The sequence below is a fragment of the Pezoporus flaviventris genome, unplaced genomic scaffold (assembly GCF_033815535.1).
Source record: "Pezoporus flaviventris isolate CSIRO_AGI_PZ_B2104156 unplaced genomic scaffold, CSIRO_AGI_Pfla_v1 ptg000031l, whole genome shotgun sequence".
Lineage (NCBI taxonomy): Eukaryota > Metazoa > Chordata > Aves > Psittaciformes > Psittacidae > Pezoporus > Pezoporus flaviventris.
Window position 1 is genome coordinate 22,566,487 of NW_026892579.1, and position 26,803 is coordinate 22,593,289.

General features: G+C 37.1%; 1 protein-coding gene and 1 long non-coding RNA gene across 2 annotated transcripts in view; both read left to right on the top strand.

Annotated features, from left to right (window-relative positions):
* The window catches only part of IMPG1 (interphotoreceptor matrix proteoglycan 1), a 63,464-nt gene that overhangs the window by 25,450 nt on the left and 11,211 nt on the right, over positions 1–26,803 (top strand). The window contains exons 6-12 of the mRNA XM_061460441.1: positions 456–547; positions 2,056–2,202; positions 5,241–5,299; positions 7,294–7,314; positions 8,698–8,951; positions 10,398–10,474; positions 11,331–11,841. Of these exons, the coding sequence (XP_061316425.1) occupies positions 456–547; positions 2,056–2,202; positions 5,241–5,299; positions 7,294–7,314; positions 8,698–8,951; positions 10,398–10,474; positions 11,331–11,841 (1,161 nt within the window). The remainder of the gene's footprint in view (positions 1–455; positions 548–2,055; positions 2,203–5,240; positions 5,300–7,293; positions 7,315–8,697; positions 8,952–10,397; positions 10,475–11,330; positions 11,842–26,803) is intronic.
* LOC133272853 (uncharacterized) lies at positions 15,616–19,357 on the top strand. Its single transcript, XR_009744587.1, has 3 exons — positions 15,616–15,685; positions 15,784–15,885; positions 18,982–19,357. It is a non-coding gene; the product is annotated as an uncharacterized LOC133272853 (long non-coding RNA).

Below are 26,803 nucleotides of genomic sequence, written 5' to 3' on the forward strand. Positions count from 1 at the left end.
GAGGCTCACAAAGTCCTTGGCCAAACCAAAACATCAGTTATCAACTCTGTTCCCAGGCCGAAAGTCAAAACACTGCACTGCACCAGCTACCAAGAAGGAGAAAAATGACTGCTACTGCTGAACACAGGACAGGTGACATACAACACAATATGACAGGAAATTATCAAATTTAATTCACATTATTTCATTGATGTCCATGCCATTTTTGCCTTTAGTCACACACATACAATGCTATTGATGTTTTGACCTGGAAAGAAAGGCCATTTACTGTATAAAAAGCAGCAGTTTTACCCATGCCATAAGTCATGAGCACCTTCCACTAGTAGAGTCTTCTGCTCAAACACGTCCTCCATAAGGAAAGCTTCTTAGTGAGTTGACACCTGACCAACAGAGAAAGATAGTAATTTTTGCTGTGCAAACCCGTTCTTGCCTGATTTCATTTTTAATCCCCCCAGGCTTCCCTGGCACATCCATGACTCCATACGTAACTGCACCTAATGGCACACTGCTCAACGAAATTGTTAATGACACGAAGATTCCTGTGAAGGTGAGAGCAGCCCATTTTGCTATTCCACTTCTCACTTACCTCTTGGTTTTGAGCTCAGCTAGAAGAAAAGAGGAGGAAATCTTATAAACACTTAGCACTTATAAATCCTGACTGCTCCCCTCTATTACCGCTAATGGGACTAGAGGTTTTTATTAGCATCCATTCCGTACTGGAATAGCGTGTTATGTTTCTTGTATACACAGTAGAAAGCATAAAAGTACTGCAACAGCTTTTATGCAAGGCCTTCATTCTTTTAATAAAAGGCCCATTGCCTATTTTGCACCATTTTATGACCTTGATGCTCATTAAATAATGTAAACACTAATGGTTTCTGAGCTTTTTATAACACAGAAGATGGTACAGGACCTACTTGCCAGGCAGCCAGCTGCCAAACAGTAGACATCCACAGAAATCTCCTCACAAGAGCCGTGCAGCAAATATCTTTTCATCTAAATGTTTATAGAAGCAACCACAGGTTGTGTCTGAGGCAGAGAAAGGGATGATAGGAAGGGCTGTTATTTTCCCTCTCCTAATTGCTGCACCTGGTGGTGACAAAGAGGTGGCCCTGGTCTCAGCACAGCTGTGTTGCTTCAGGGAACCTTCTAGAACCTTCCCCTAGAGAAAGACCAAGGTCTTACCAGGACATGAGGGTGGACGTTCTTGCTGAGGAGCCACAGGAGGAAGTTTGCCCCTTCTGTTTACCCTGGGCTTTGCTCTGAGCCTTTTTTCAGTTTCTAGATATTTTATCTGCTATAGCAGCTCCTTGAAGAGTTGCTCCAGGGTTGGGTTTTTTCTTTTGTACATACTGGCTGAAGGAAGAGGCTCATGTCACCTCTTCCCCACTTGGATGATCTCAAAGTCTTGGTGCTGCTTCTGCCACGAATTTGAGGGCAGAAATGCTGCTCAAAGCCTCATCCATTGCACCCCTGGCAAATCTCCACTGTTCTCCATCCTGCCTCTGCAAGCTTCTCAGCTCTGGCACAGGAACTGCACTGGAGTCATCCCATATAAATGCTATTTTTACTGTTCAAAATGATTACAACCTCAGAATTTAAAACAGCAATATAAAGCTAATATTCTCAACTGTGTGTTACCCACGTGTATTATAGTTGTTGGAGCAAAAGAACAGGTAGAATATAAGGGAAAAAATGGTTTTAAAATTACTTATTTATGATATTTCAGATGTACTGGGAGATTGGGATTAATCAGTTCCCCCATGTTGTTGGTCTCCTCGTTCTTCCTTGGCCTAGTCCTTTGTGATCAGCTCCCTAAAAGCTGGCTCCTCAAAAGCTATAGGGGAGCTATATAATTAATATAGATATATAATCTTCTGTTTATATAGTAGAACATTACAGAATTCTCTTTCTGTAACTGATGAGCTGTATTTTTATATATGAAGTTATTTTGTGGATATGTTCAAAAGGTAACCCTTCCACTTATTAAATACTGGGGAAAAAACACACCTAGTTTCATTTCTTTCTTTTAATTCCTCTCCACTCTTCTTCCAGGAGCTGGGAACAAATACAGTCCCAGAACTGCCTGTGGAGCAAATGGTAGAATTCAGTGTCACTCTCACTGACCAGGAGTACACAGCTGAACTTAATGATCCCAACTCCCCACAGTACAGACAACTAGCTGCAAAATTTCAGCTACAGGTAAGGAGGCTGGGTGAATGCCAATATGTTGGCTTTCTACCTTGGCTGAGATTCATATTCTGAAACTACCTTCACCATGAAACAGAATTAGAATCTACTGCCCTCACTTGAAATAGATAATTACTGTTGTCTTAAGACCTTCACTTTTCCTTCACGTATAGTCAACTTCTCCTCCCATTTAGGCCATCTGTTCAGCCACAAAGCTATCAAGTCTTTGTCAGCAGTAGGGACTCAGATAACTGATGAACAGAATAACTTTAGGAATATCATTTGGGTTTAATCAGAAATTCATGGACAGTACTTTGTTATAATTTAATTTCTACAATAAACCTACTGAGAAATGTAATATAAATGTTAAAAGTAATTAGCTACTGTTGTCTGAACTGTTCTTCAAAGGACTTCCAGTCATTTTGTTCTTCATTACCAGAGTTTCTGTAAGAACTGGAACATCTGCGGTGTTTTCATATAATTAATAATATTGACTGCTCAGCTATCAATTTAATAGATAGCAGTTAATGAGTTGAGGTTTCTAAAAGATTGTCTTAGTAAAATTAACTACATCTTCTTATTCGTTTCATGAGCATTCCTTAGTGTAAGCTATTTAACTATCCTGCTTCAGTTTCAGATATGCATAGAAAAATGTTGAAGAACGTTTTGGCAGAGCTGATAAAAAGTTCCTTCTCTGGAGATTTCCAGATTATCCTTCCACAGAACTGCCTGCCGATTTTGTTTACTACACATATAATGATGTAATTTCATAATCTGGCTTTTAAGTTACCTCATTAAATGGAGGGGGAGAAATGCAAAGTTTCTTGACTGTTCAATTATTTTCCACTGTCATCGGATTTTGTCTGCCACTTTAAAGGATCCAAAGCAGTTCTTGACATTCAATGTGGAATAGAAAATTATTTGTGTTCCAGTAACATGAAATACACCCGATGTGCTTTCCTCCAAAGATAGGCCATGGAGGAGGCAGAGGGCAATCTTGATACAAGACAGTTTTACGAATGCAATCAAAAGGTGAGAAAGAGGAGATTAGATTCACAATTAAAACCTTTCCAGCTACATGAGCTACTGTACAAATTCCAGAGAAGGCTTTGTGAAGGTTGATGCTGTTGAGTTCCAAGTTCAGTTTATAATTAATTCCAGGATGCAGCAAGAAGAGTTACAGCAGACATTAGAGTGCAAATATTCAGAAGTACATCTGTATACTGCAATATACATTTAAAATAACCTAGATAATGGAATGCAGATTCAGATGTATTACACTACTCAGTAAATTGAGATTAATTTGGGAAAAGCAGGAAATAGGAAGCCACATATATGCATACAGTTTTTAAAAAGGCATCAAATTCATTGTGATATTAAGAGAAGCAAGAAGAGACTGGCCAAGAAAGTCAGCTAGCAGAATATGCCTAAAAAGATATTCATTTACCTAAACATGGATATCTGGTGCCATTTAAGATGCTTCAGGTTGTCCAATACATCTGCAAGGGCCTCTCATATATGACAGAGCTGGACTCTTTAGAACAGCAACTGAGCAGAAGACATCATTAAGGCATCTAAAATGACAGTGCTTGTCTAAATTTAGGGAAATTGATTGCATTCTAGTGATTGAGGCCCTTAATCTCTGTTATTTTAAGAGAGCATTAGTCACATGAACATTGTAAATCTTCCCACAGTCTAATTGCTACTTCTGCACCACTTTTACTAAGTCAGACCAAGCTCAGAATGAGCTATTTACTTCTATTCCTTTCCTGCTGTCCTCTTCCAAGAGATGGACAAGGGGAGGGTAGATGGCAGACCTATATTCTGTGCTAGCCACCGTAGTCTCTTCTGTTGGCTGTGATAAAAAAGACATCTAGGTTTATATGGTGTGGTTCATACCTGTTATTGTGTTAACACACTGATCTTCTGCTACTTCTTCACTTAACCTAAGTAAGAGATGCAAAGAAATGTGTGGGTTTGACCAGCCATTCCCCACCTGCTCTGACAAATGCTCATGCATGAATGGGTGAGTTTTAAATGTATGCTGGGTTTGTACAGAATAATACAGTCAAGGAAGAGGAAAGATCACCACATTAGCTCATGCACTTTTTAAGTGATATGCTGAATTAAAAGGACCTGATTCCTCAAAAGGCTTTTTCACTTCTTTTCAAGTGCTGAATTCCCCTAAACCCACAGGCTTTGCTTGCAGATGAAAGGCTTAGGTGATGTGTTTGTTGCCTGGTACTTAACAGGACCAGAAAGTGAAACAGAAAGGAGCTGTGGAACTATGTTTAAAAAAAAAATCCTGTTCCTTTCACATAGTAGATCAACATAAAATGTTTCATTAGACTTAGCTGCATAAATGTTGCTGCAGTTAGAAAAGAGACAAGACTAGATCAATCTGCTGGGTCTCAAAACATTGTTAATTTTGAGGTGCTGATAAAAACATTTATTATCTTAAACTCTAAAAAATGTATACTCAACATTTTCTGCTCATTGTTTATTCTTCACACTGTCTTTTCTATTCAAATCATGTAACTGCACATTTTTTGCATCAGAATTAAAAATATACAAAGTTATTCTATTTATACAAGACAGTTATAACTGCTTAATTTAGGAATGATCTGACAAATAATCTAAATCCACCTGCATTTGGTTACTATTTCTAAATAATTAACTATTTACAGTTAAGGTGACTTGAAACACAAAGTTATTCATAGACCAAAACTGCTGAAAATGAGAAAAATATTTGATTCATTTTATTTGACTTGCTTTATTATGGACTAGATTATCACTTATTTACATAACTACATTACTAAAAAAGATGTATTTCATACTTAATTTTGCCTATTAACAGGTAATACAGGAAGCATATACAAATGAAATACTGTGTTTGCGTTCAGCAATGATGATACCACAGAGGGCAATAGTTGAGACTGTTTCCCAAAGCTCTTTCTGAAATATGGAAAATATTGTCCAGATAGTCCACCTTTGCTTGCTTTTTACCAGTAGAACTTACAATGTATTAATGATTTTATTATTTTCTATAGATGCAAAAAATATTTGAGAAACTTCCAGGATTCAAAGAAATCCACGTGTTAGGATTTAAGTAAGTAAGAAAATGTGACTCATTTTTCTATTGGCTATGAGGATTCACCTCCTCCTTCTATCCTTCCAACGTGGATAGACATAGAATAGTGGTGGGTGTATTGCTATAGACGAAAAATAGTTTTCTAGAAACAACACAGAGACAATGTGGAGAGAAATGCAAACATATTCCAAGTGAGACTATGAGGTTTTGAATTACTAAGTAGAGCTAGTTTTAATTCCCTGACGGGTGAAGTAATCAATAAATCCTTTGAAATTATTTGCTAAAAATATTGTATTAAGGACTTTCTTAAATGACAAAACAAAAAGAGCTAGGAGTATGATTATTAAGGTGGCTATCTTTTGTGTGCATATCCTGTGCCCTTCATAGATCTCAGTGAAGGTGCCTTGGCAAGAGAAGGTTGCAGGAGGATCCATGCTTACACACATAAAAACTTTTCCTATAGGTGTTTCCCAGGTGTCTCAAACAATTAAAATGGTTTTATATTTTAATAACTTTGTGTTCTATCTTTTCATTTTTTTTACTTTTAGCTTCCTTGTATATTTACTGAGAATACAAGCTACTGTGCATTTTTTTCAATAGAGAATCTACAGGGAAAGTGAGAGGAATCAAAACCTAGGTATTTTATATGGGCATGCTTCTAAACATATAGAAGCAGAACCATAGATAAGAGCACATTATGTAAACAATCAAGGGAAAAATGAATTACTAACAGTAAGAGATAACAAAAATTAAAAGCAGGAAAAAAAGACATAAATTCACATGGGCTTCTGGCACAGCATCAGGAACATTCAGTGCTTCTAGTACTATTTAACGTATGTTGAAGAACTTTCATATTGCAATCCAATTTTAGGCAAGGGCATACATCTTCCTGACTTTTCTCTCTTCAAAATTGCTGGAGGAAAGGACAGAATAAAGCAAAATAAAGTAAAAATTAGTTGCCTCCATTTTTATTATGAGGTAACAAAACAAAAAACTTGTTACTGCAGAACAAGCAGAGAAAATATCTAGTAATAACTTATAGTTACATATTGCAATAAATAACCTCCTGGAATCATAGAATCATAGAATAGTTAGGGTTGAAAAGGACCTTAAGATCCTTTAGTTCTAACCCCCCTGTTATGAGCAGGCACACCTCATACTAGACCATGTTGCCCAAAGGCTCTGTCCAACCTATCCTTGAACACTGCCAGGGATGGAGCATTTACCACTTCTTTGGGCAACCTATTCCAGTGTCTCACCACTTCAAGTTGTGACTTCAGGAGATCAGAGATCCATTTCTGTTTAGTATCTTGGATTAGGAGCTGATATGAATGTACATTCATCAGTGTGGAAGACCAGGATTGTTTCCCATCATCTAGTAATTTAGTTAGCTTCTGAGAGTTTCAGATCAGCAAAGACAGGTGATGGTGTCCATTCTCCCTTAGCCATGTTACTATATATATTTTAGCAGTATTTCCCCCAAGACAATGCAGAAGGGCAACATCAGAGATAGGCTAGAGAATTCATCATGGAAAATAATGGCATTATATAATGGAAAGTCATCATAGACATGCATTCTGGAGGTTATTAGGTCAAGTTACCCCTGTGACTAGGATCTGAGTAGGCACCATAGCAACAGTAGTAGTTGCTGCTATTGTCACAGGTATTCATTGCCACCATAGAGATACAGATTAACAATGGCAGTGCTCAAATTGCACCATTTATAGTGGGAAATATGAAAGTAGATATTTCAAACTATCAAGGTAAATCAAAAATCCTGTTTCCCCATTCAGAGCATGGAGATCCCTGTTGTTTGGAACACAAACAAGGAAATGATGGAGAATAGGCTGTCATTTTCACAGAGATAAAAATTATAGACGACACATGGAAGATAAATTGTCAAAAGAAGTTTTTTGATATACAACTGATTGATTTCCTAGTATACGTGAATTTATCTTTTTTCTTTCTTTTGCAATCCTTTATTATGCCCTTCGTTATGTGTTGAAATGAAGACAGAAGAAGGAGAAAGATGGGTAATTTGTCTGTAATTCGTAATTAAGATTAATCATTTTATAGACTATTAAATGTCAATAGATACATCAATAAATGTTTTTTATCTTGATGTAACAAACTGAATTGACTGTGTTCTGCTTACATACACAATCTGTGATATAAAGCAGCAGGGATAACTTTTACCTTAATCTGAAATGTTCATGTAATCAAATTTTGCCAGGATCCCTCTGAAAGAAAGAAAAGTGTTTTACCTAAGAAAATTAACATACAGATGATTAAAGATCTCTATCAGTAATATACTGAAAGTGAAAAGAATAAATAGGGAAACTTGATATTTACATTTTCATTTTTGATCTGCTGCTTCCTAGTATTCCCAGATCTGCATTATCTTCAGTAAGTACGTAAAATTTGATTTGTTATCTGCATTAGCAGTGCAGATAGAATGGCAAAGAGACCAGTTACTAGCTTGATAAAATGCAGGGAGTTCTTGACTGGTAATACAAAGAGCTACAGAGCCTGTTGTTGCTTAAAAGTGCTGCTGGGGAATAATTTGTCTAGCAGTTCCCAGAATTTTTAACTTGCAGTTTAAAAGGAAGAATTGCCTAATGCTTTTCCTGAATTCTTGCAATGTAGTACAAATGTAAATACATAGCGCATACTACATAACTTGAGATTCCTCTCTCTATAGTATTTGATATTATAAAAGGCAACATAGTGGAGTACAAATGTTTTGCAATGTACTCTTTTTTTCATTTTAATTAGGTGAGTTTAGCATTTATGTAAATTGATTTATTAATAATGGTGAAAGTTTGAGACTTCTGTTAAACAAGGACCTCTAGAGAGAAGCTGTATCCATTAATTTGGACTTGGAAAACAAACTGCCATTGTGAAAAAGTGATTTGCTTGCCATATTAACTAACTTTCTTGTTCTTCAAAAAAAAGAGTAAAAAAAAAAGCCCCAGATGTGATAAGGTTTTTGCTTATCTGTAGTTTTATGAACTGCCTAATCCCTTTCCTGCATAATTAATAGGTGATTATGGCTTCTAGTGAAACCAGTATGCATTTATGATTGTTTGAACCAATAATCTGTAACTTCAAGTTACCTTAGTATTTCTGCAGGTCCCTGAGTCATCAGGTTAAACTGGATTATGTTAGAACACTTTTATAATTTTCTTCACTATTGGAATTTTAATTAAAAATTATGCATAGAAAAAAATAAAGATTTAGGCGTTACAAAAGTAATTTGAAGATGACAGTCTCATTAGGAAGAAATATATCTGCATTATTTGTGCAGAGTGTAATATGTTCTGGTTATATATATTTTTGTTGGTTTGTTTGTAAAATCAATTCTCAGCCAGTAACTGATTTTGCTGCACTGGGCATTTTGCATCTTCCTCTTGCAGGTCAAGCAGCACTATAGCACGATATGTGGTAAACTTTGAGAGAGATGGCTCAGAAATCAGAAGCACAGCAGGTGACATCTCAACTATTGGATCTAATAAGGTTGAAAATGAAAAAATTCCACTTTCTCCAAAGGAAGAGAGGGAGATATCAGCAACAAAACTCACAGTAACAGACCTCCAGCAACTGGTTGCCATAGCACTCCACGAAGACCAGTCCCTGCCAGTGGACCTTGGAACACTTCAGTTTACTGATGGTCAGTAGGCAGGCAGTGCCAGCCACAAGTTTCACCTTTTCAAACTGATGCAATTTCAATAAGGTCTCCTTTGCTCTCTAACAGGTAGTTTTCATTTGCTGTATCTCATTCTCCTAAGTGTTGCAGTGTCCCAAGGATGCACAGATCTAAGTTAAACTTGATAGCAAAATGTCTTTATAATTATACAGCCTAACTTCCAATCATATTGGAGAATCCGCTTTTCTTGCTTGTTTGTTTAGAAAAGCTGGATATTTTGCATACTAAGAAAAATAAGGGAGGGGTGGAGAGTGCAAAATACTATGTATATTCATAGTATCATTTTAATTTCCCGGTCTCCTTGATGAGGTAAGAAGTGAGGGCTTCCTCTAATGTAAATTTAGCTTTCTGAAAGGTAAGTCTTGACTTTAAGGAAGCCATCTAGCCTCCTAGTGAAATCAGAGCGACAGACACCTTAAGGAGTATTTGATCTCAAGCAAAAATCGATGGTGTGAAACATACTATAAACTGCATTTTGCTCTCTGAAACACAGAAGAAGTGTAGCTGGCTGTGAAGACCTCCAGCAGAAAATTTAAAGGTTTCATCCTGTTCAGTAATCCACCTAATAAATATCCCCATTTAGTGCATCAGTGATCTTTCTCAAAGCTAGCATAGCCCTAGTTTTGGGGAGGTGGGTTAAAAATGGGGAAAATAATTTAAAATATTTTTACATATGTGAATTTACCTAATCTTAAACCACACACCAAATTGCAAAGTGTTCCATTTACAAACAGCATTTTCTTGCAAAAAAATATATATATTTCAATGAACTAATACTTTCAGTAAGAACAAAATCTCATTGTTTATTGTAGATTAAAAGGCACAAGGAGAGGGGGAAAAAAGAGTGGCTATAGAACACTTTAATAATAACTATTTTAATCAACTTTCCTGCACTAGTTATTTTTAATAACCAGTTTTAGAAAACAGCTTGCATGTAACTATGTTTAAAGAGCTTCTCTGAGAGGGTGAATGGAACCACCAGGCACTAAAGCCAAAATTTTGAGTGCAGCAATGGTGTGGACTTTGGGTAGAACTGAAAAGAATATATGCTTAATGAATAACACAATATAATGAGTCATCATAGTCCAAGTGGATTTAACCAAGTGCTTCACACTTCAGCTGATTTTGAGTATCCATCCATGGTTCAGCTATCTGCAGACCTATCCCGTTTATTCTAAATAAAGGAGTACAAAGAATGATGCATATGAAGTTCTTGGTTTCCTCATAATTTCTAGCTTAAATGGAAATTTATGCCTTTTTCTTCTTAGCATGGAGTTTTAAAAGTTTTTTTTTTTTATGGAGGACAGTTTTAATAATGGTTTTTACTGAGTTCATTTTGATCAGTTTTCAGGGTGCCACCGCTGAGATATTGCGCACTATTTAATTTAGTGCCTTTTTTTTTTTTCCCAGAATCTATTGGACCATCTAGTGATTTTGATAATGATATCCAGGCCATGGTCACTATTCCTCTGGCAGGCCCTGATTTGGTAAGTTAATACTGGTTGGTATGTTTATTTATTTATTTCTCCATGAATTGAGGAAAAACATTAAATTCATAGACCCATAGAATAGTTAGGGTTGGAAAGGACCTTAAGATCATCTGGTTCCAACCCCCCTGCCATGGGCAGGGACACCTCACACTAAACCATGGCACCCAAGGCTCTGTCCAACCTGGTCTTGAACACGAACACCACCAGGGATGGAGCATTCACAACTTCCCTGGGCAACCCATTCCAGTGCCTCACCACCCTAACAGTAAAGTACTTCTTCCTTGTATCCAACCTGAACTTCCCCTGTTTTAGTTTGAAACCGTTACCCCTTTTCCTATCACTACAGTCCCTAATGAAGAGTCCATCCCCAGCATCCCTATAGCCCCCCTTCAGGTACTCAAAGGCTGCTAATTAAACAGTGTTAAAATATGCATAAATATATAGAAAAAGGATCTTTTGCTAAAATACATACCTGCCTTTTATAATGCGGTAAAGATGAATGTTGTCTTGCTATACTTCAATGGAGGTATTGTTTAGAGCATTTGCAGGTGAAAATTACTGCTTGATTATCTTTTCCTGTTGTAATTACTAAATTTACACTGTCTCACCAGTTCAGTAGTACATTTCAGTGACAGAAAGAGAGCAATTGACAGGGACAGTGAAAGCCATCTTTCTTTGACCATTTTTTAAATTACAGGAAATGTGATTAGCATCACATGCCAAACATTTCATACATCCCATGACTTCATGCTGAGTTAGCTGTTTGCAAGTTCCTGTGGCTAAAGATTATTGGTGGTTTTAGCAGTGAAAGTTAAACATAATAATGAAAGCTGCTTTTTACAAACATTTTCAGGAGGACTCCATGAGCATGGAACTCCCACTGGGCTACCCCAGCCCAGCAACAGTGGGCCAAACTGGAGACATCCTGTTCAATGAATTTACAACTGGAATCCCGGTGTTAAGTGGAGACATCAGTGATGCTGAATACTTCAACAATTTTGTTTCATCTGAACCTGTGTTCCCTACCAAACCTTCCAGAGAGCCATTTCGGGAGAAATCTACTCCAGACACAGAAGATATCTCTGCTGACCACCAAAGTTTCACAGTGCCTTTCAGTGCTCTGGGTAGCACTGGTAGTCCTTCAAAACCAGAGGATTCCTATTTGCCTCCTCCAGCAGATGATTCTGCTAGCAGTGACTTAACCACTGATGGCTATGAGTCTCCAGTGGAGCAGGCCACCACACTGGCAGTTTATACCACAAGTAGCTTTATCCCACCTAGTCTTCTGCAAGAAAGAGCTGAAGCTGCAGATACAACAGGATCACCTTTCAAGGAAGCTGACCAAGACAGTCTGTCTGGACAAGGTAAGACACAAAAGATTTTTCTATAAAAGAGAGTAGAAGAGATCCAGTTGTTAATACACAAAGAGTTCTCAAATAAGTACAGTAATCATTCCTTTCAGCTGTGACAGAATTTTTTTCTGGACCATCAAAAGTAAAAAATTTACATTTCTGATGCTTACTTGAAAAAAAATCCTAAGGTACCTGACTTCAGGGTTGTCAAAGAAAAAAACAAACAAGCAAACAAAAACCCCAACAGCAATTCAGCAACAAATGCCTAAAGATGAGGCATGCCTTGTACAGGATATTATGGCAAAAATTCTTGTAGTCCTACTGAGAAAAGCATATCATACCTTCAAAAAACAGCATAGCATACCTATAAATAACATTTATTATAACCGTGGAAAAGTCTTACATTTGCAGGGGGAAAAAAGTTATAGGCATTTTTCATTGTATTTACTCATTGGGTTAAGGATTTGATGTCATAAAACCCACATAAAGTTGCATATTTATTTTGCAATTTGCTAAATAGCTGAAAAACCTTGTATCCTAACAGCTCCAAATGACTGAAGAGAAGCAGAGTCTCACCAAAAATGAGAGCAATTTTTGGTGAAGATACTAGTTTTATTCATTGTCTTCAGATCTAAAATTGTAAAGAATTTCCTTTGTAATTTATTACAGTTACTGCCTTACTGTTTTTCACTGGATGGGAGGAAGGATATTGGAGATGGACCTCTCCCTGGTCCCACGGTTCAAGCTTGCTTGATTGTTTCCAAGTGAGAGTGTAGGACCACAGTTCATTTGAGGCTTGCATAGGCTCTGATACATCAGTTCAAAATGAAGGTTACATTCTGTGTTATTAAATGATCCTCAGAGTTAATACATTAAATAGTTTAGTGAGTTTCAATGTCATCAGGCAAATATCAGACCAAAGGAAATTTAAGCGAGTATTATACAAATAGAAAGTTCACCACTTACCTACTAATACAAATTTCTTCAATCTTTCTCATATAATTTGAAATGCAGTAAAAAAACTACATCAAGGGTTTTCTTTTTCCTAAAGCCATTATTGCCTGCGCCCACACAGCATGGAATTGTTTGTTTAAAGAGGTGTGGATCTTCTATAACTGCATATTTGCTCCTGTAAACACCTGGTACTGACCCTTTAAACACTATTTTAAGAAATTATTTGTTGCATATTTGGGTTGGAACCTGTCAATCTGAGAAACAGAACAAACTGACTAGAACTGTAAAAAATAACTTCCCCAAAATAAGGCCCACTGCCTTGTTCCTCCCCGCTGAACACAAGTTATGTCTAAAACAAGCACTACAACACAAGAATTCCTTCATTATCTCTGCAGCTGGGTAGCAGGAAAAAAATAATTGTTCCCTGTCTAAAAGGAAGGGACACCTTATTAGCAGTGACACAAAGCTGGAGTTATTATATGCATTTAAACCCTTGCAGTACACAGAACATACTGCAAGCTTAACAGAAGAGAGAGGTTAAAAATCTACTTACTAAGTTTAGAGAAGAGTAAATAATGTATACTTTTAAAAATTCCTTTATAGTTTTTTTGTTGGTGGTGGTGGTGGTGGTGGTTTTTATTTGGCAGTTCTGAGTACAGCATTCCCTGTGTTGTTATTTTCTTCTTTCCCTAAATGTTGCATATTTCATAGGAGCTGATAGAATTTGATCTGGAAATTCAGGACTTGACAACATTTATGAAAGAGGTCTTATTAATGTCAACGGTGTTGGTGATATTAATTTTAACATGGCAAGCAAAATTCCTCACTATTAGGCACAGAATATTTCGCACACTGTACCTGGCTGCATTTCATAGCTGTGTTTCTTAGCATTTTTGAAACACAAACAAACAAACAAAAAACAAGAAACCCAAACTTTTAACTGTTGCAGGAACTACTTAGCTCTGTATGAACTTGGACAGAGGATTAAGGTCTGAACAGCTGCCTTCACTTCTACTACATTAATTCCCAGCCATTTTCTCACCTTTCAGTCCAGAAAGTGGAGCAAATTTTCTTCATCACATGTTTAGAACTTTAAATTCACTCTACCATGAAAGGAAGACATGGCTGCAAGAAATAACATGATCTGATATTCTTTTAGGTCTCCCCATCAGCTATGTTTCACAGATGGACTTTATTGCATCGGTTATCATGTGTGCAACTGTAGGCTGAACATTACTACAGACTCATGGACGCTGAATGTCTGTAACCTACTCCAACTACTTTAATTATGCCTATGTGAGGTCACTGGTCAAAGTAATAAAAAAAATTCTTTCACAGCTCCTTAAAAGATAATCAGACTCAGCTTTACACAAACAAATAGATGCAAAGTTCTGTGTACAACATGCAGGAAAAGGAAAGTGAAAAACAGGTGAGGGATGAAGAGTCGAACTAACAAGAAGTATCCTTCTAAGACATGCAGGATGGGATTTGTCAGGCTTGGGAAACCAGTGGGAGGAATGAGCCAGAAGCAGCTGTGAAGCTTCTTTCATGTGGGTCTGTGCTTGTTCAGGACAGTGATGCTGTCTGTGGTGCAGGTAAAGAGCAGGCCAGTGAGGATTAAACAGCCGTGATGGCCAAATAGTGATGGCATTTACTCTGCTCCTCAAAGTAGCCCAAAATTACTAGGAAGATGCTTTAAAGCAAGCCTAACCTTTGAATATCAAATTCTGTCTGAGATTTTACAATAGAATTCAGAGACAAACCCTCTTACTGAAAAATTCTGGAATGCGTGGATCGGATGTCATGGTTTAAACATTTGACTACTCAGAAGGTTTGCTATAGCTCCTGCAAAATCTCAGCTCTTTCCATTTTTCATTTAAAATCACTGCAAAACCTCTGCTTTTTTCTACTCTCTGAGAGGATACCTCTTCACTGTTCTCTAGCATTCATCTTTCTTCATACTTTTCCCCCTCTGGAGTTATCAGTATGTCTTCAGTATGGTTAAATTTCTTTTATGCCTCTGTGGTCTTCTTGTGACTCTACCTAAAACAGTATGACCATTCAGAAAGGAAGACACTTGTGTAATGTATTAGACAGATTGTTATTTCAAAAAGCAGTAACATTTCATCAGTAAAACAAATGCAAACAAATATATAAAGTGATAAAAGAGTTCATGAAGTCTGCAACAACAATAAATGATATAGTTCTATTTCCTAAACAGTAAAGAGAATTTGAATTTGAATTTGTTTTAACTGTAGTTACTAACAAATATACAACACAGGTAAATCTCCTGACCATCATGGAGGACACATTATTTCTGGAGCAGTTATTCCAGAAGCATAGGACAAAATAAAGGTAGCAGTAATACACTTCAGCTACTCTGTTGTACTAAATCTCAGTCTCACAAGCCTGGATCATTCTCAAGCTTTCCAGAAAGACTCTAAGAGAAGACTCTGCAGGATGTGTCACAGAGGTGTTTTTTTTACTGTGAGAAACTGACTGATAAGGAGTAGACAGGGATCACATTTCTGTATGTGCAACTGATAAAAGCCTCATTAATTTTGGTAATTACCCTCATATATTCACACAGCCTTGTGTCATGTCTTCCTACTGCCAGCACTTAATTCAGTTGTGCTCTCCTCACTCACTACTATTTCTAAGCAATCTAGAAAAACTGTTTTCTGGATGTCTGGGAATTCTTTCTGCATCTGGTTCATCTCCAGCTGCCAAAGCACCATCTGTACATAGCATAGTTTTCTGTTTGGCATAACCAGCATTGTGATGGAAAAGAAAGTCCCATTACTTCTTTCAAGAGCCACTCCAGATGTTCCCAGGATTGGAATTCACCCATCCTTTGTGACAGGAAGACTCAGCAGTTTTTCCATGTCTATGGTTATACAAGGTAAAGAACTCCTCTGTCTCCTTGCATGTTTTTCTGCTTTTCTTATGTTTTCTTTGATCGTAAACTAACAAGATTTTCTTAACATTCTCCCTCAACAGCTTTTCTCTGTGCCCTTTCACTTGTTGCTTGCCGCTTCAGATGCGCAAAGAATGCTTTTCACAAAGGTGCTGCTTCAGTTCGATGACTGGAGAAGTAAACAGGTAGGTGTAGCTATGTCATTTTCTCAAGCATTATGTATGATATTAGCCTAAAAGTTGTCTGTGAATTGAAGATGAGGCTGAATGCAAAAGTTTCAGCAGGCCCATATTAAGATATGTCAGATTTAAGAAAATGTGCATAGTGTCTTCCTTGTTGTGATAAAGCTGGAATAGCACACTCAGAATACTACAGGTATCCTGAAGAGTCCTAAACATATTGGAGTAAGTGATTAGTGTACGGCAAAGATGTAATGATAGCTCAACTATCACCATGCTGGGTACAGGAGGAAGAATATGAGTAGAACAAAACCTTCATCACATCTTCAAAACATAATTAAACATGCTAAAATGAAATGGCTAATCCAAGCAAAAATATACAAGAGAAACAGTGCTAAATATTTTCCCAATTTAACACATCACTTGTTTAAATTATTAAGCTATCCAATCACTTCAGTTTTAATTTGAAGTTAAGCTCTGCTTCCTTCAAATATGATTTCTTATACATCTCCAAATACAAGATATAAATGCGTAAACATTAACCAAAACAAATGAAATGAAACTTTATATGCAATTGGTAACTCCAATGACTCATTGAAATTACTGTGTGAAGTACAGAAAACAATTTATATTTCTGGCAAGAAAATCTGTTGATCCAGAGGCAAATTTGAGCTACCTGTATAATGAAAAAATGTAACACCTCACACCTCATTCTCCACCTAAGTGTTCTGGCACTTGTTCACTTCTATTTTTTATTTTTAAGTCCCTTCCGCAGACACAGACGCACATTGCTATCCCATTGTTTCCACAAGGCCCAGAGTCTCATATTCTACGCACACACCTGGGGCTTTTCTCACACAGGCATCACTGCATATTGCTAGTCAACGCCATTGTTTCTGCAGTTAGGTTCTCATGAACCTCATGTGTCATTTTAGACTCCCAATGCTAATGATCCTTCAGTACTTGTTTCCTGAATGCTTTCACTTCTATAATTAGCATTTCCCTGAGGATTGTTCCCTTCTGGGTTCATGTTTTTTCTCTCCAAACTAATCATCTCCCTCCCTCCTATTTCACCGTAATACTGGTGACTTAAAACCTATTCATTTAAGTAAGCTTTACATTGGTTGTAGGTAGCCCTCCACCATGAGTGAGATGTAACATATGTAATACAAGCTTTCATACATTTCAGTTTCAGATCCCATCTTGTGTTAAAACCAACCTTTCTGACAGTGTTCAGAGATTAGATCTAAGTGGAAAAACAGGAAAGTTCTCTTGCCTGTTTCCTATGAAAACAGGAGCAACCTCCTCTCCCAGAGGAGAGGAGGGAAGGTGTGCTTGCCATGTGATAACGTTGAAAACCTGACAAGCCTACAAACCACCCATAATTCTTCTTCATCTTTGTCATTGTGCATGAAGAAGCTCTCCCTCCAGGAGCAGCACGTAGCTGTTGCTGCATGTGATCTATTTGCACTTTGTTCCAGAAAACTAATTTTCTTTAGAACTTCAGGGCTAGAAACTTCTTTGAGGAAGTTTACTGTCTTCAGACATGATTACAGTAATTCTAATCCTCCAATAAAAATTGAATATAAAAAGGCCAGAAATAAGTTCAGAATTTGAAAATCCAGTATCACAAATAACTTTAATATATTAATGCCTTGAATAAAATTACATAAAAACCTGTGACTAATAGAGTAGTAAAATAATAAAAAATACTTTAAAACAAATAATACAGACTTTTGAGCTGGGGGAGGAAGATTACCCTTTGCCAGGTCATAAATGAATGAAACTAATTAAGTTTACATGCAATGTAGTCCTGTTGGAACAAACATCAGAGTGGCACTGCTGAGAGTAACATGCCTTAAATAATACATTTCCCTCACTCATTAATAATCCTTAGTCTTCCTAGAAAAGCTGGATTTGAGAAATAACGTATTATGATCAAACGGTATTAAATATTTTATTTTCTATAATTATTACAGTTCTCACTTTGGGGGATTCCATTTCCTTCCAGATTAAGAAACTCCACCTGAGCTCAGCTTGGAATCAGTTCCTTGTTAGCAGATAACTCATGCCACCTGTATTAGACTAGCATAGGCAAGTTGTAACTTAGGTGCTCTGAATCACGTCTCTAGATGGAGTTATGTATCTCTATCTGGAGAGAGGGCTTGGCCTTGCTTTTCTCAGCCGTACCTGAGATGACTCACATAATTGGCACTGATGCCAATATCTATTTAAGGTGTTTGTTCTGCAGTTTGAAAGATGTTATAGTATTTAAAACCAACAAACAAAAATACATAAAAACCTTAAAAGGAGACAGATTTATAATAATGTTTATACTAAATATAATAGAGTTTGCATTTGTGAAAATCTAGAATGTGCAAAACTCTTGCCAGGATAGATCTCATATATTTTCATATTGCAATTAAAAAAAAAAGGGGGGGGGGGGGGGGAAGTGGGAAAATAAGTTCTGACTTCTGCTTTACGATAAAATGCATTCTTTCCAACAAGTTCTTAATGTTGTTTTGTCAGTGCAACTTTACAGAAAGGTATGTAGAGGACAGGACTAAAGGCAATTTAAAGCAGTGATATCCAAGTGTAAATTAGAATGATGTAGAAATTTCACTTTCATTTTGTAGAATGGTAAGATCATTGTCTGCATTAGTAAGAACATGATTAAACGAACCCTGAATGCAAAAGATTCCTTTCTTGTTCATTTTATGTTTAGGTTTCCTTTCCATTCTTCCCCATTTGGTGGATTTCTTTTTCTTTCTAAGTTGAAGTGTTGTAGAATATAATACTTGTGGAATTGTGGTGCTGATAACAGATAACCGAGTTTACAGTCAAAATTTTATTTATGGCCAACCATTCCTCTAATAACCATTTTTAATGCCATGTAATTTGGAATGATGGGCTTTCAAGCAGCGTAGCCTACATGATACTGCAAAGCTCCAATAATAAATAAAAAAAAAAGTAGTGTGGCTTGAGGAGAATGAATGCCTGGAAGCATCAGCACAGATCTTAAAGTGCTTATCTGATTACAAGATTTCAAGAGAGTCACATTTTTTAACTTTCTAATGTCATGTTTGTTTTTTCTGTTTTTAGGTCCTTGGGTCAACAAATCACTTGAATTTATATCATGTGACTTCTATTTTGTTTTTACTGGTTTGCAAACTAATAAATTTCAGTATCACAAAACCGTCTTATGGTCCCATCACCTACAGAACTGTGCTCTTTATTTTTTCCTGTCACACAGTGGAGAAAAATAAAAAAGAGGGCAGGGATTTGGAGGGTACTTTCACGTCTGAAGGATAGGTATTGTAACCTGTCACATTTTGTTTCTAATTATTCTAAAGTCAAATGAATCAAAAATAACATTCCAGGTTCTCCATTTATGGTGCTCCAAAATCACTACAGTAGCATGGCAAGACTATTTACAATGTTTAGATGGTTACTTCTTTATGTTTCTAGGTTTAGGTTATTTTCAGGCAGATTTCATTAGTTTAAACTCATGAAATAAATTTCTCAAATTTAACTGTAGAATAATCAACAATAGGAATAAAAGCTGTTAATCCTTATGAAGCTATTGTCTTAAGTGAGATACTTCTTATTCAGCTTTGATTCCACTGCTATGTAGATGTGTATTAATATTTGCAAATTCAATGCTTCTCAGTTTTCTTCTCTAATTCACTAATGTGAACACCAATGAAGTCCAGACTTCTCAGTTTAGCTTCATGTCTTAGTTGTTTAAGATATATTTTAATATAAATTTAGTATGGTAGCAAACTGCGCAGAATTTCAATGCAGAATAGCCTATAATACTAAATAACAGTCCCAGCGGTCTCTGGCATTTTTACATGTTTAAACTGTAAATGTACTTATTAATTTCCTTCCTTCACAAGAGTATAATACACCAGTTGAATCATTTCTTTAGCAGGGACTTTAATTAGAAAACTGACTTTTAGAGCACTTGAGCACTAGTATGTCATTTTGTCTAACAATCTCAGCAGATGAGGTAAAAGTTCTTACATGGAAAAGTGATTTGTCATGTTATGGAAATAAACTACCACTGACCTACTGTCCATACAAGGTATCTTATTATACACCTGTCTGTACAGTTTTTCTTGTAAAAAGCAGGAATACAACCTTATAATCTCACTATAATTACTGTTAACTACCTAAAGCAATCAATATGGAATTACTGAGTTTTCTTCTGCTATAGTCAGAGAAGTGCTGAGGCAAATGAATGTTTCTGAGTCTTAACTGAGAGGCAGAACCGTCACCACAATCAGGTGCAACAGCTGTTGAATTCAGGGAAGAAATTGTGGTGGGATGGTGGTTGAGACCCAGGTTTAACAGATTATTGTTGATTGTTTTCCAATTTTCTGCAGATACTTCCATCGCATAGTTTCAGTGCAAAATGAAATCAAACACTGCTACTCATAGTCCTGGGGATGCTTTAAGCACCTGCTATTCCTATCTTGTTTAAAGTACTTGCGTGTTTTTGAAATGCTGAATCCTCTAGAACTGCTGAAACAGGAGAATGCCAAGGACAGTTGTTAAAGCTTAATAGTCAAGTCTCTCAGTACATGAATTTGACACAGGTCTAAAATAAGCTTTCCCTACTAATTGCATATGTATTGTATTTCCACCTGTTGTGCTTAAGTGACTGCTTTGAAGCTGAAAAATTTAAAAAACTCATATATTAACTATTTAGTTCATTATTTCAAAGCTTTAAAGAAATAGGCTTACTCAAAAAACATGCAAATAATGAGAAAACTGTTAGCAGATAGATAATTGACGTAAAGAAAGGCCTTAACAGAACAGATAATGACAAGGTGAATTATTATTTTTCAGCCATGCATTGGCCAGTGCATGTGAAAGTTAGAGAGAAAAATAATTTGTAATTGCACAGAAAACTGATATTTCAGGGGGCTTTTACAGGTACAGCGTCTAAGCATGAAACTGCTAAAGGCAGATGTGTTACTGACTGACTTCCATGAAAGTGAAGGGAGCTTGCATTTCCCAAGGAGAGATGGACCAACAAAAATATTAACCCTAATTTCATAAAGGGAATTCTTCCTTTGTACGGAAAACTTTGTGTGAGTTGAGTAAGACCAGCTAATTTACACCAGTGAAAAGCTTATGGGCAGTCAGACTGTTGTGAGACGCATCATTCTGCTTCTCTCAGGAAGAATTAGCTGCACTGAGAGAAAAGTTGCAGGAGATTAGAAGCAGTCAGGGCTTGGCTTTGTCCTTAACGATTTACTCTAAAGATTTATGCATCTTTGAGGGACAAGTGAAAAATTCTTTGCTTTTCATTTCTTCAGTCATTGCAGGAGTGTAGAACATTACTGATCTGCAAAAAAAAAAAAAAAAAGGAATTGATAAGGATGCTGATGCGAGATGAGGGCCATATCATAACTCTGTGTTATTTGGAGCAAACACTCCAAATCAAACACACAGTCTGGTGCTCCTGCCAAATTACTCAGCTAAGCATGAGTCAGTTAAAGAGGCTACCCAGTTTCACCAAACAGAAGGTGATCCTTGATGCCAGTGTGCAAAGCCCAGCTAAAGCACCCTTGGAAGATCCTTTCAGAATTAACAAAGACAAGAGAATACCAAGCTGTAGTTGCTCAACACCCTGAATTCACAGTATTTTATCTTTTCAGGTATTCATTTCGCAAATTTTATGTTATCCTCTTAGTTTTCACAGTGTCAGGTAGAACTGAAATGTTCTGAGAATAATGAGAGAAGATTATTATTACTAAGTAGTATTTTATCCTCTTGTGACAGCATGTCAGAATGACATTCATTGCACCTTTGGTGGTGAGAACATGATGATGAAGCACAGCTGCAAGATAAGAAAGTTTTCAGAATAAACTGAGGTGTTCTTATTTAAGTTACACAGAGCACTACACAGAAGTAGAGCTAGAGCTGCAGCTATCAGGCTGTCCTGCGAAAAAGCAGGCTCCTCAAAAAGTGTCAGCAGAGATGCTAAGGAAGAAAGGTTGAAAAATATAAGAAATTTTAGGACTGGAGATGGAGAAGAGATGGAATTCACTCCCAGTGCAGTGAGATTCACTGGAGTCAGTGGAGAAAGGGGTCTGTTGGTTTCACTGGACACTGAACCTGGCTTATGGGGAGCTCATATTGACAGACAGAATGACAGCCGTAGATCAGTCTGGCTCTTCTGCCTTGGTTTTACAGTTAAAAAGACAGAGTTAATAACGATGTGCTGCAAGACATTTGTTGTGACATGCTGGCTTAATGAGATTCTTAATTCTCTTAATCTTCATTTTACTTGTGTCCTAGTTAAAAATGAAAGACCTCAAACACAAATCCAGCACTTCATCTATTTATTTGTACACAACAGTCCTGCATTCAGGGATTTGTGGCATTTCAGGCACCAACAAAATATGTAGATTTGAATCCAGCTGCCTGATGTACCAGTCCATCTGGTATTTATATCAGCATAGCTGCCCATAAGGAGATTCTCACCCTGCATTATGGACCAGTCTCTTCATTGCACACTTTTTCCCTTGTTAGTTATTTCCTTCAGCCAGCATATATTCAAATATATATATGCACATTGCACTTCTGTAACCTTCATATACAGAACAATATTTGTCAGTGGACTGGAAAATTTTCTATTGCCAATAGGAAATGTCAATGCTTATTAAGCTCATGAGTGAAATGAAATACCAGGACCTCTCAATACATAATCTTCTGGGTCTGCTTATTAACACAAACCCATTAGAAAAATGTCTCATGACAATTTGACCTTTCCCCAACAATAACTCCTTATTCATGGTCAATTATAAAAGGTTTCCTCACTTTAAAAAAATGTAAGAGGACCAACTAATTAGATACCTGAAATGAAATAAAGCTGTTGAGATAGCAGATGATTCTTTCTGGTAAGTCAAACCTATGTATTTTACTCCCTCATCTGGGAATAAATGCCTGCATGCAGCACTCTTTTTAGAAAGATTTAATATAGCAATGCACCCAGGAAATTGCCTCTTAATTCAGTGTTTATACGTCTTTGCCAACAGCAGTTTAACTTCAGATATTAAACTCTCTTCAGTACAATATTGTCCATGTAATATGAAAAAGACATCTGGAGAGTTCAGTGAACATCTCTTTCGGAGGGTCAGTGGTGGCTAAGAGTTCAAATTGAGTTTTTCATTGCTGACAGCCGTTTTTAATTCCATTCTATTGTTTAACCTTAATGTAACATGGTTACTTTTGAGGTATATTTGAATTCAGTAAGTTGCAAGTCTTGCAACAGTAACATGATACACATTAGAAAACGTGTAACCAACAGAAGGGGACAATAACCCCTGTGCTCAAGGGTGGTGCTGTGCTTCACTAAGCACTCAGAAGCCTTTTAGGGGAGCCCATTTACTTTCACATTGCAAGAGTCTAACACCACCTCTGTGGTCGGTCACTGTCTTATATATCTCAGCTGGAGAAACTGTGACTGATAAGAAATGGCAACATGTGAACACAAGTGATACATGCACTGAGATCATCTTGGTATACTCCCAAGGTGTTTTAAGTTACTTTGCTTGTAATAAGAGGATGCCAGAAGACCTTTATAATCTATGCATAGACTATCTCTCTCTATATATAGATATACACACACACACACACATATACACAGCTATTTGCCAAATGCGTAATATATATGTTTATTCTGCTTCAAACTTGCTGCAATTTCAAAGCCATTCCAGTACTTTTTTCTCCTGTAGTTACCTTTTTCTAAAATACAATATGCCTGACAAATACTATCAGTCATGACCATGTGTATGCTGTCATGCTGAGAGAAGGTTGCTCTAGAGCTGCAGGTTCATCCCATCAGTAGATCATCCTGCATTAATGCCTCAAGCACTAATGCTAAGAAATCTGTCCTGAGTTCCCTTAACTAACAAGTGACTCTCACTCCCTATCATCAGCGTAACAAGTAACAGCAAGAGCTTTGTAAACAGAGAACATCGCTAGGCTTTTCTTCTCTAATCTGTCCATATCCTTGATTACACAAGAAACACGAGGACATGACAAGAGAAAAGCACCTCAAGTTCTCGAAGAAGTATTAGGGCATCAAGCTCTGGTGCAGCATTTGGTGTTTTATGCAGCATGAACAACAACACAGCAATTTGCTATTCTTTTCTGGGTGCTTTCTAGGGCTGGAGGGACTGGGACTGTAGGCCTTGTATTACACTGTCAGCACTGCAAATTACGTATTGCAACAAATAAAAGGAGACCACGCAACTGTGCTACTTTAAATGGGAATTTGCCATACACACATTGTGTTCCTGTTCCAGATCAGCACAGTCTGGCCCTGCAGTAGGGGAGAATACACCACTTGGTCTTTTTCTGCATCTCATCCCACAGATGCTTCATATTAGCAGTGTACTTCAGCATCTTCTCCAGAATCACCAGTGCTCTAGGCTCTTTGTTATTTTGTACATAAGCATACAAAATTTAACACATTTTGTGTCATGAACAGCCACTGGGGATGTGGTAAGGGGATGGGAGGGGCTCATAATGTGGAAGGTAAGAAGTTCACTGCTGATAAATATGAATTAGAACTCAGCCCTACATATCAAACTCAAAATAGGTGAAATATAGTCTCTTATCAAGTGGGAATTTTTGTCAGCTAAATCATTCTGGTTTCCAAATATTCTGCCAGTTAAAGTGAGTCTCCTGGGGGAAGATGTTTTCATGCAAGCAACTGACTATAAAAACTTTGCCTTGTCCCATATGGGAAAGAGGTACTAAATATTGACAGAGATGAGTGATCTTCAATAACTTGCCATCAGCCAGCTAGTGTTAAAGGCAAAATAGGTACCCCCTGTGGGATTCCATTGCTTTGCAGGTGTCTCCCCTAAAACCTGGTCTCTGGAGAGTCTTGGCTGCACTCAGCGCCTACTGATCTGTTCTGATGAGCCAAATCATAACAAAATGTTTGTCCATCAGCAGCAGCTGCCCAGGACAGTTTGGGAACTCTCTTTGATGACTACCCTACTTTGAGCTGCAAGATAACAGGGGAATCCTGCAAGAACATGAAACAGGAGCTAATAACCTGGTCTTCAAAAGAGAGGGAACATCTTGCAAGGCAGTTGCAATATTTTATGCATCCAGAAAGCAGTGATGTGGAAGTTGTCCTTTCCCTGATTACCCCTGTCAGAGTAGTGCATATCGTGTTTCTAGAATGCTTTTTTATGTGTAGCTATGAGAACATGCACTGCTGCTATGATTAAAATTTGCTCTAGCAAGAATTTACCTTATACTCCTGAGCACCTTGGCATCTATTACTCAATACCTATCAAAAACAGGTATTAATATACAAATAAACTCATCTGAAAGAACAACATAACAGAATAACATTTGCACTAGTTACTGATGTGTGACTGCATAAATAGAAGCAGCTGTAGTAACTTCCAGCCTGCTTTACCTGAGGAGTTCTGCTTCAGAATATTGTTTCTAGAAGTTCACTTCCCCACAGAACAGACAAAAAAAGTCTAGTTCTTCCATTAGCTGGGGCAAAACACTTGTAAGGAAGAGAAAACCTTAGAACTAAGAGTAGGAGGAGCAACTCTCCAGTAACACCTTGTCAGTGGTATTCCAGAGTAAAATGCTCTGAGCTTTCTCCCGGGCCTGAACCATGCTGCCCTGCTCAGAGTTTCGAACTACCACACAATGGAAAGTGTTTCCCGTTTTCAAAAAACTTCAATAGTCCTTGTCATACATCAGAGAACATCAGAGAAATCACCTTACAGTAGTGCCACAAGGGAGCTGAAGAGATTGATTTACATAACAGACTATGTAAGCAGAAAAGCAGGCATCATACATAAATTCGCTGTGCATGTTCTGAAGTCAACAGAAATATACAGGCACTTCAAAAGATGCAGAATATTTGGATGGTTTTCTTCAAGTGAGATAAATATCTCACTATTGACTAAAAAGGGAACAAAAATATTGGCTTAGAGGATGCATCTCATTTTTAGATACGTTCTAGAAGAGAGTTCAATACCACCTGAAGGTGTATCCTTAAAGACTCCTGAGCAGGAATTTGAAGTAGAACCAAAAAGTAAATCTAGCTCTCTCACAATCTACTCTAATAGTATAACCACTGGTCAGTCTATTATGTGTTTTACTTAATATATTACTATTGATACTATTATTTATAAAGATTTATTTTATATTTATATTTATATTATACTGTTTATTGTTTTCATATTAACTTATTTTATTAGCATGTGTTTTATCTCTTTATACTTTGTCACTGAATCACCATATATATATATACACACTATAACACACATAATGAAACAAACAATAAAGAGGATAAAAATATATATAACATCTCTTAACATAGGCTTATGCAAAGTGGTAACTAGATGGGAGAAAATTCTTTTCAAGCATTTAATTCTAGTAAAACCACATACCAAGCCTTAGAAGGATTCCTTGATGTTTCAAGAAGTGTGGTCAGCTTAGCAGAATGGGGCTATATAGAAAATAATCCACATTAGACCAAGGTATTGTACCTTCAGGGAGAAAGGAAAGAGTTTGTGTGTGCTGTTAAATTGACACAGTTTTGCTCTCTTCAGTTTGCATCTGAAGAGACTGCACTGTTTTTCATAACAGTGATTACTGTTTATGACTGCTGGCAAATAATAGCTTCAACCTCTTGCAGAAGGGAACAAAATGACTCCAGCATACAAGTGATCTGAGCAGACAGCTCAAAGATACGATCTACTCTTTCAGACAATATAAACTGACAGTGTGAGTAGGTACCTTCAAAACAAGAATGTGCTTTGGAGAGGTTCAGGAAATACTTACCAAGTGTAATTATTACTATTTAAACAGAGCACCCACAGAAATCTCATTACTCAATCCACCTCATGTGGATGAGTTGTTT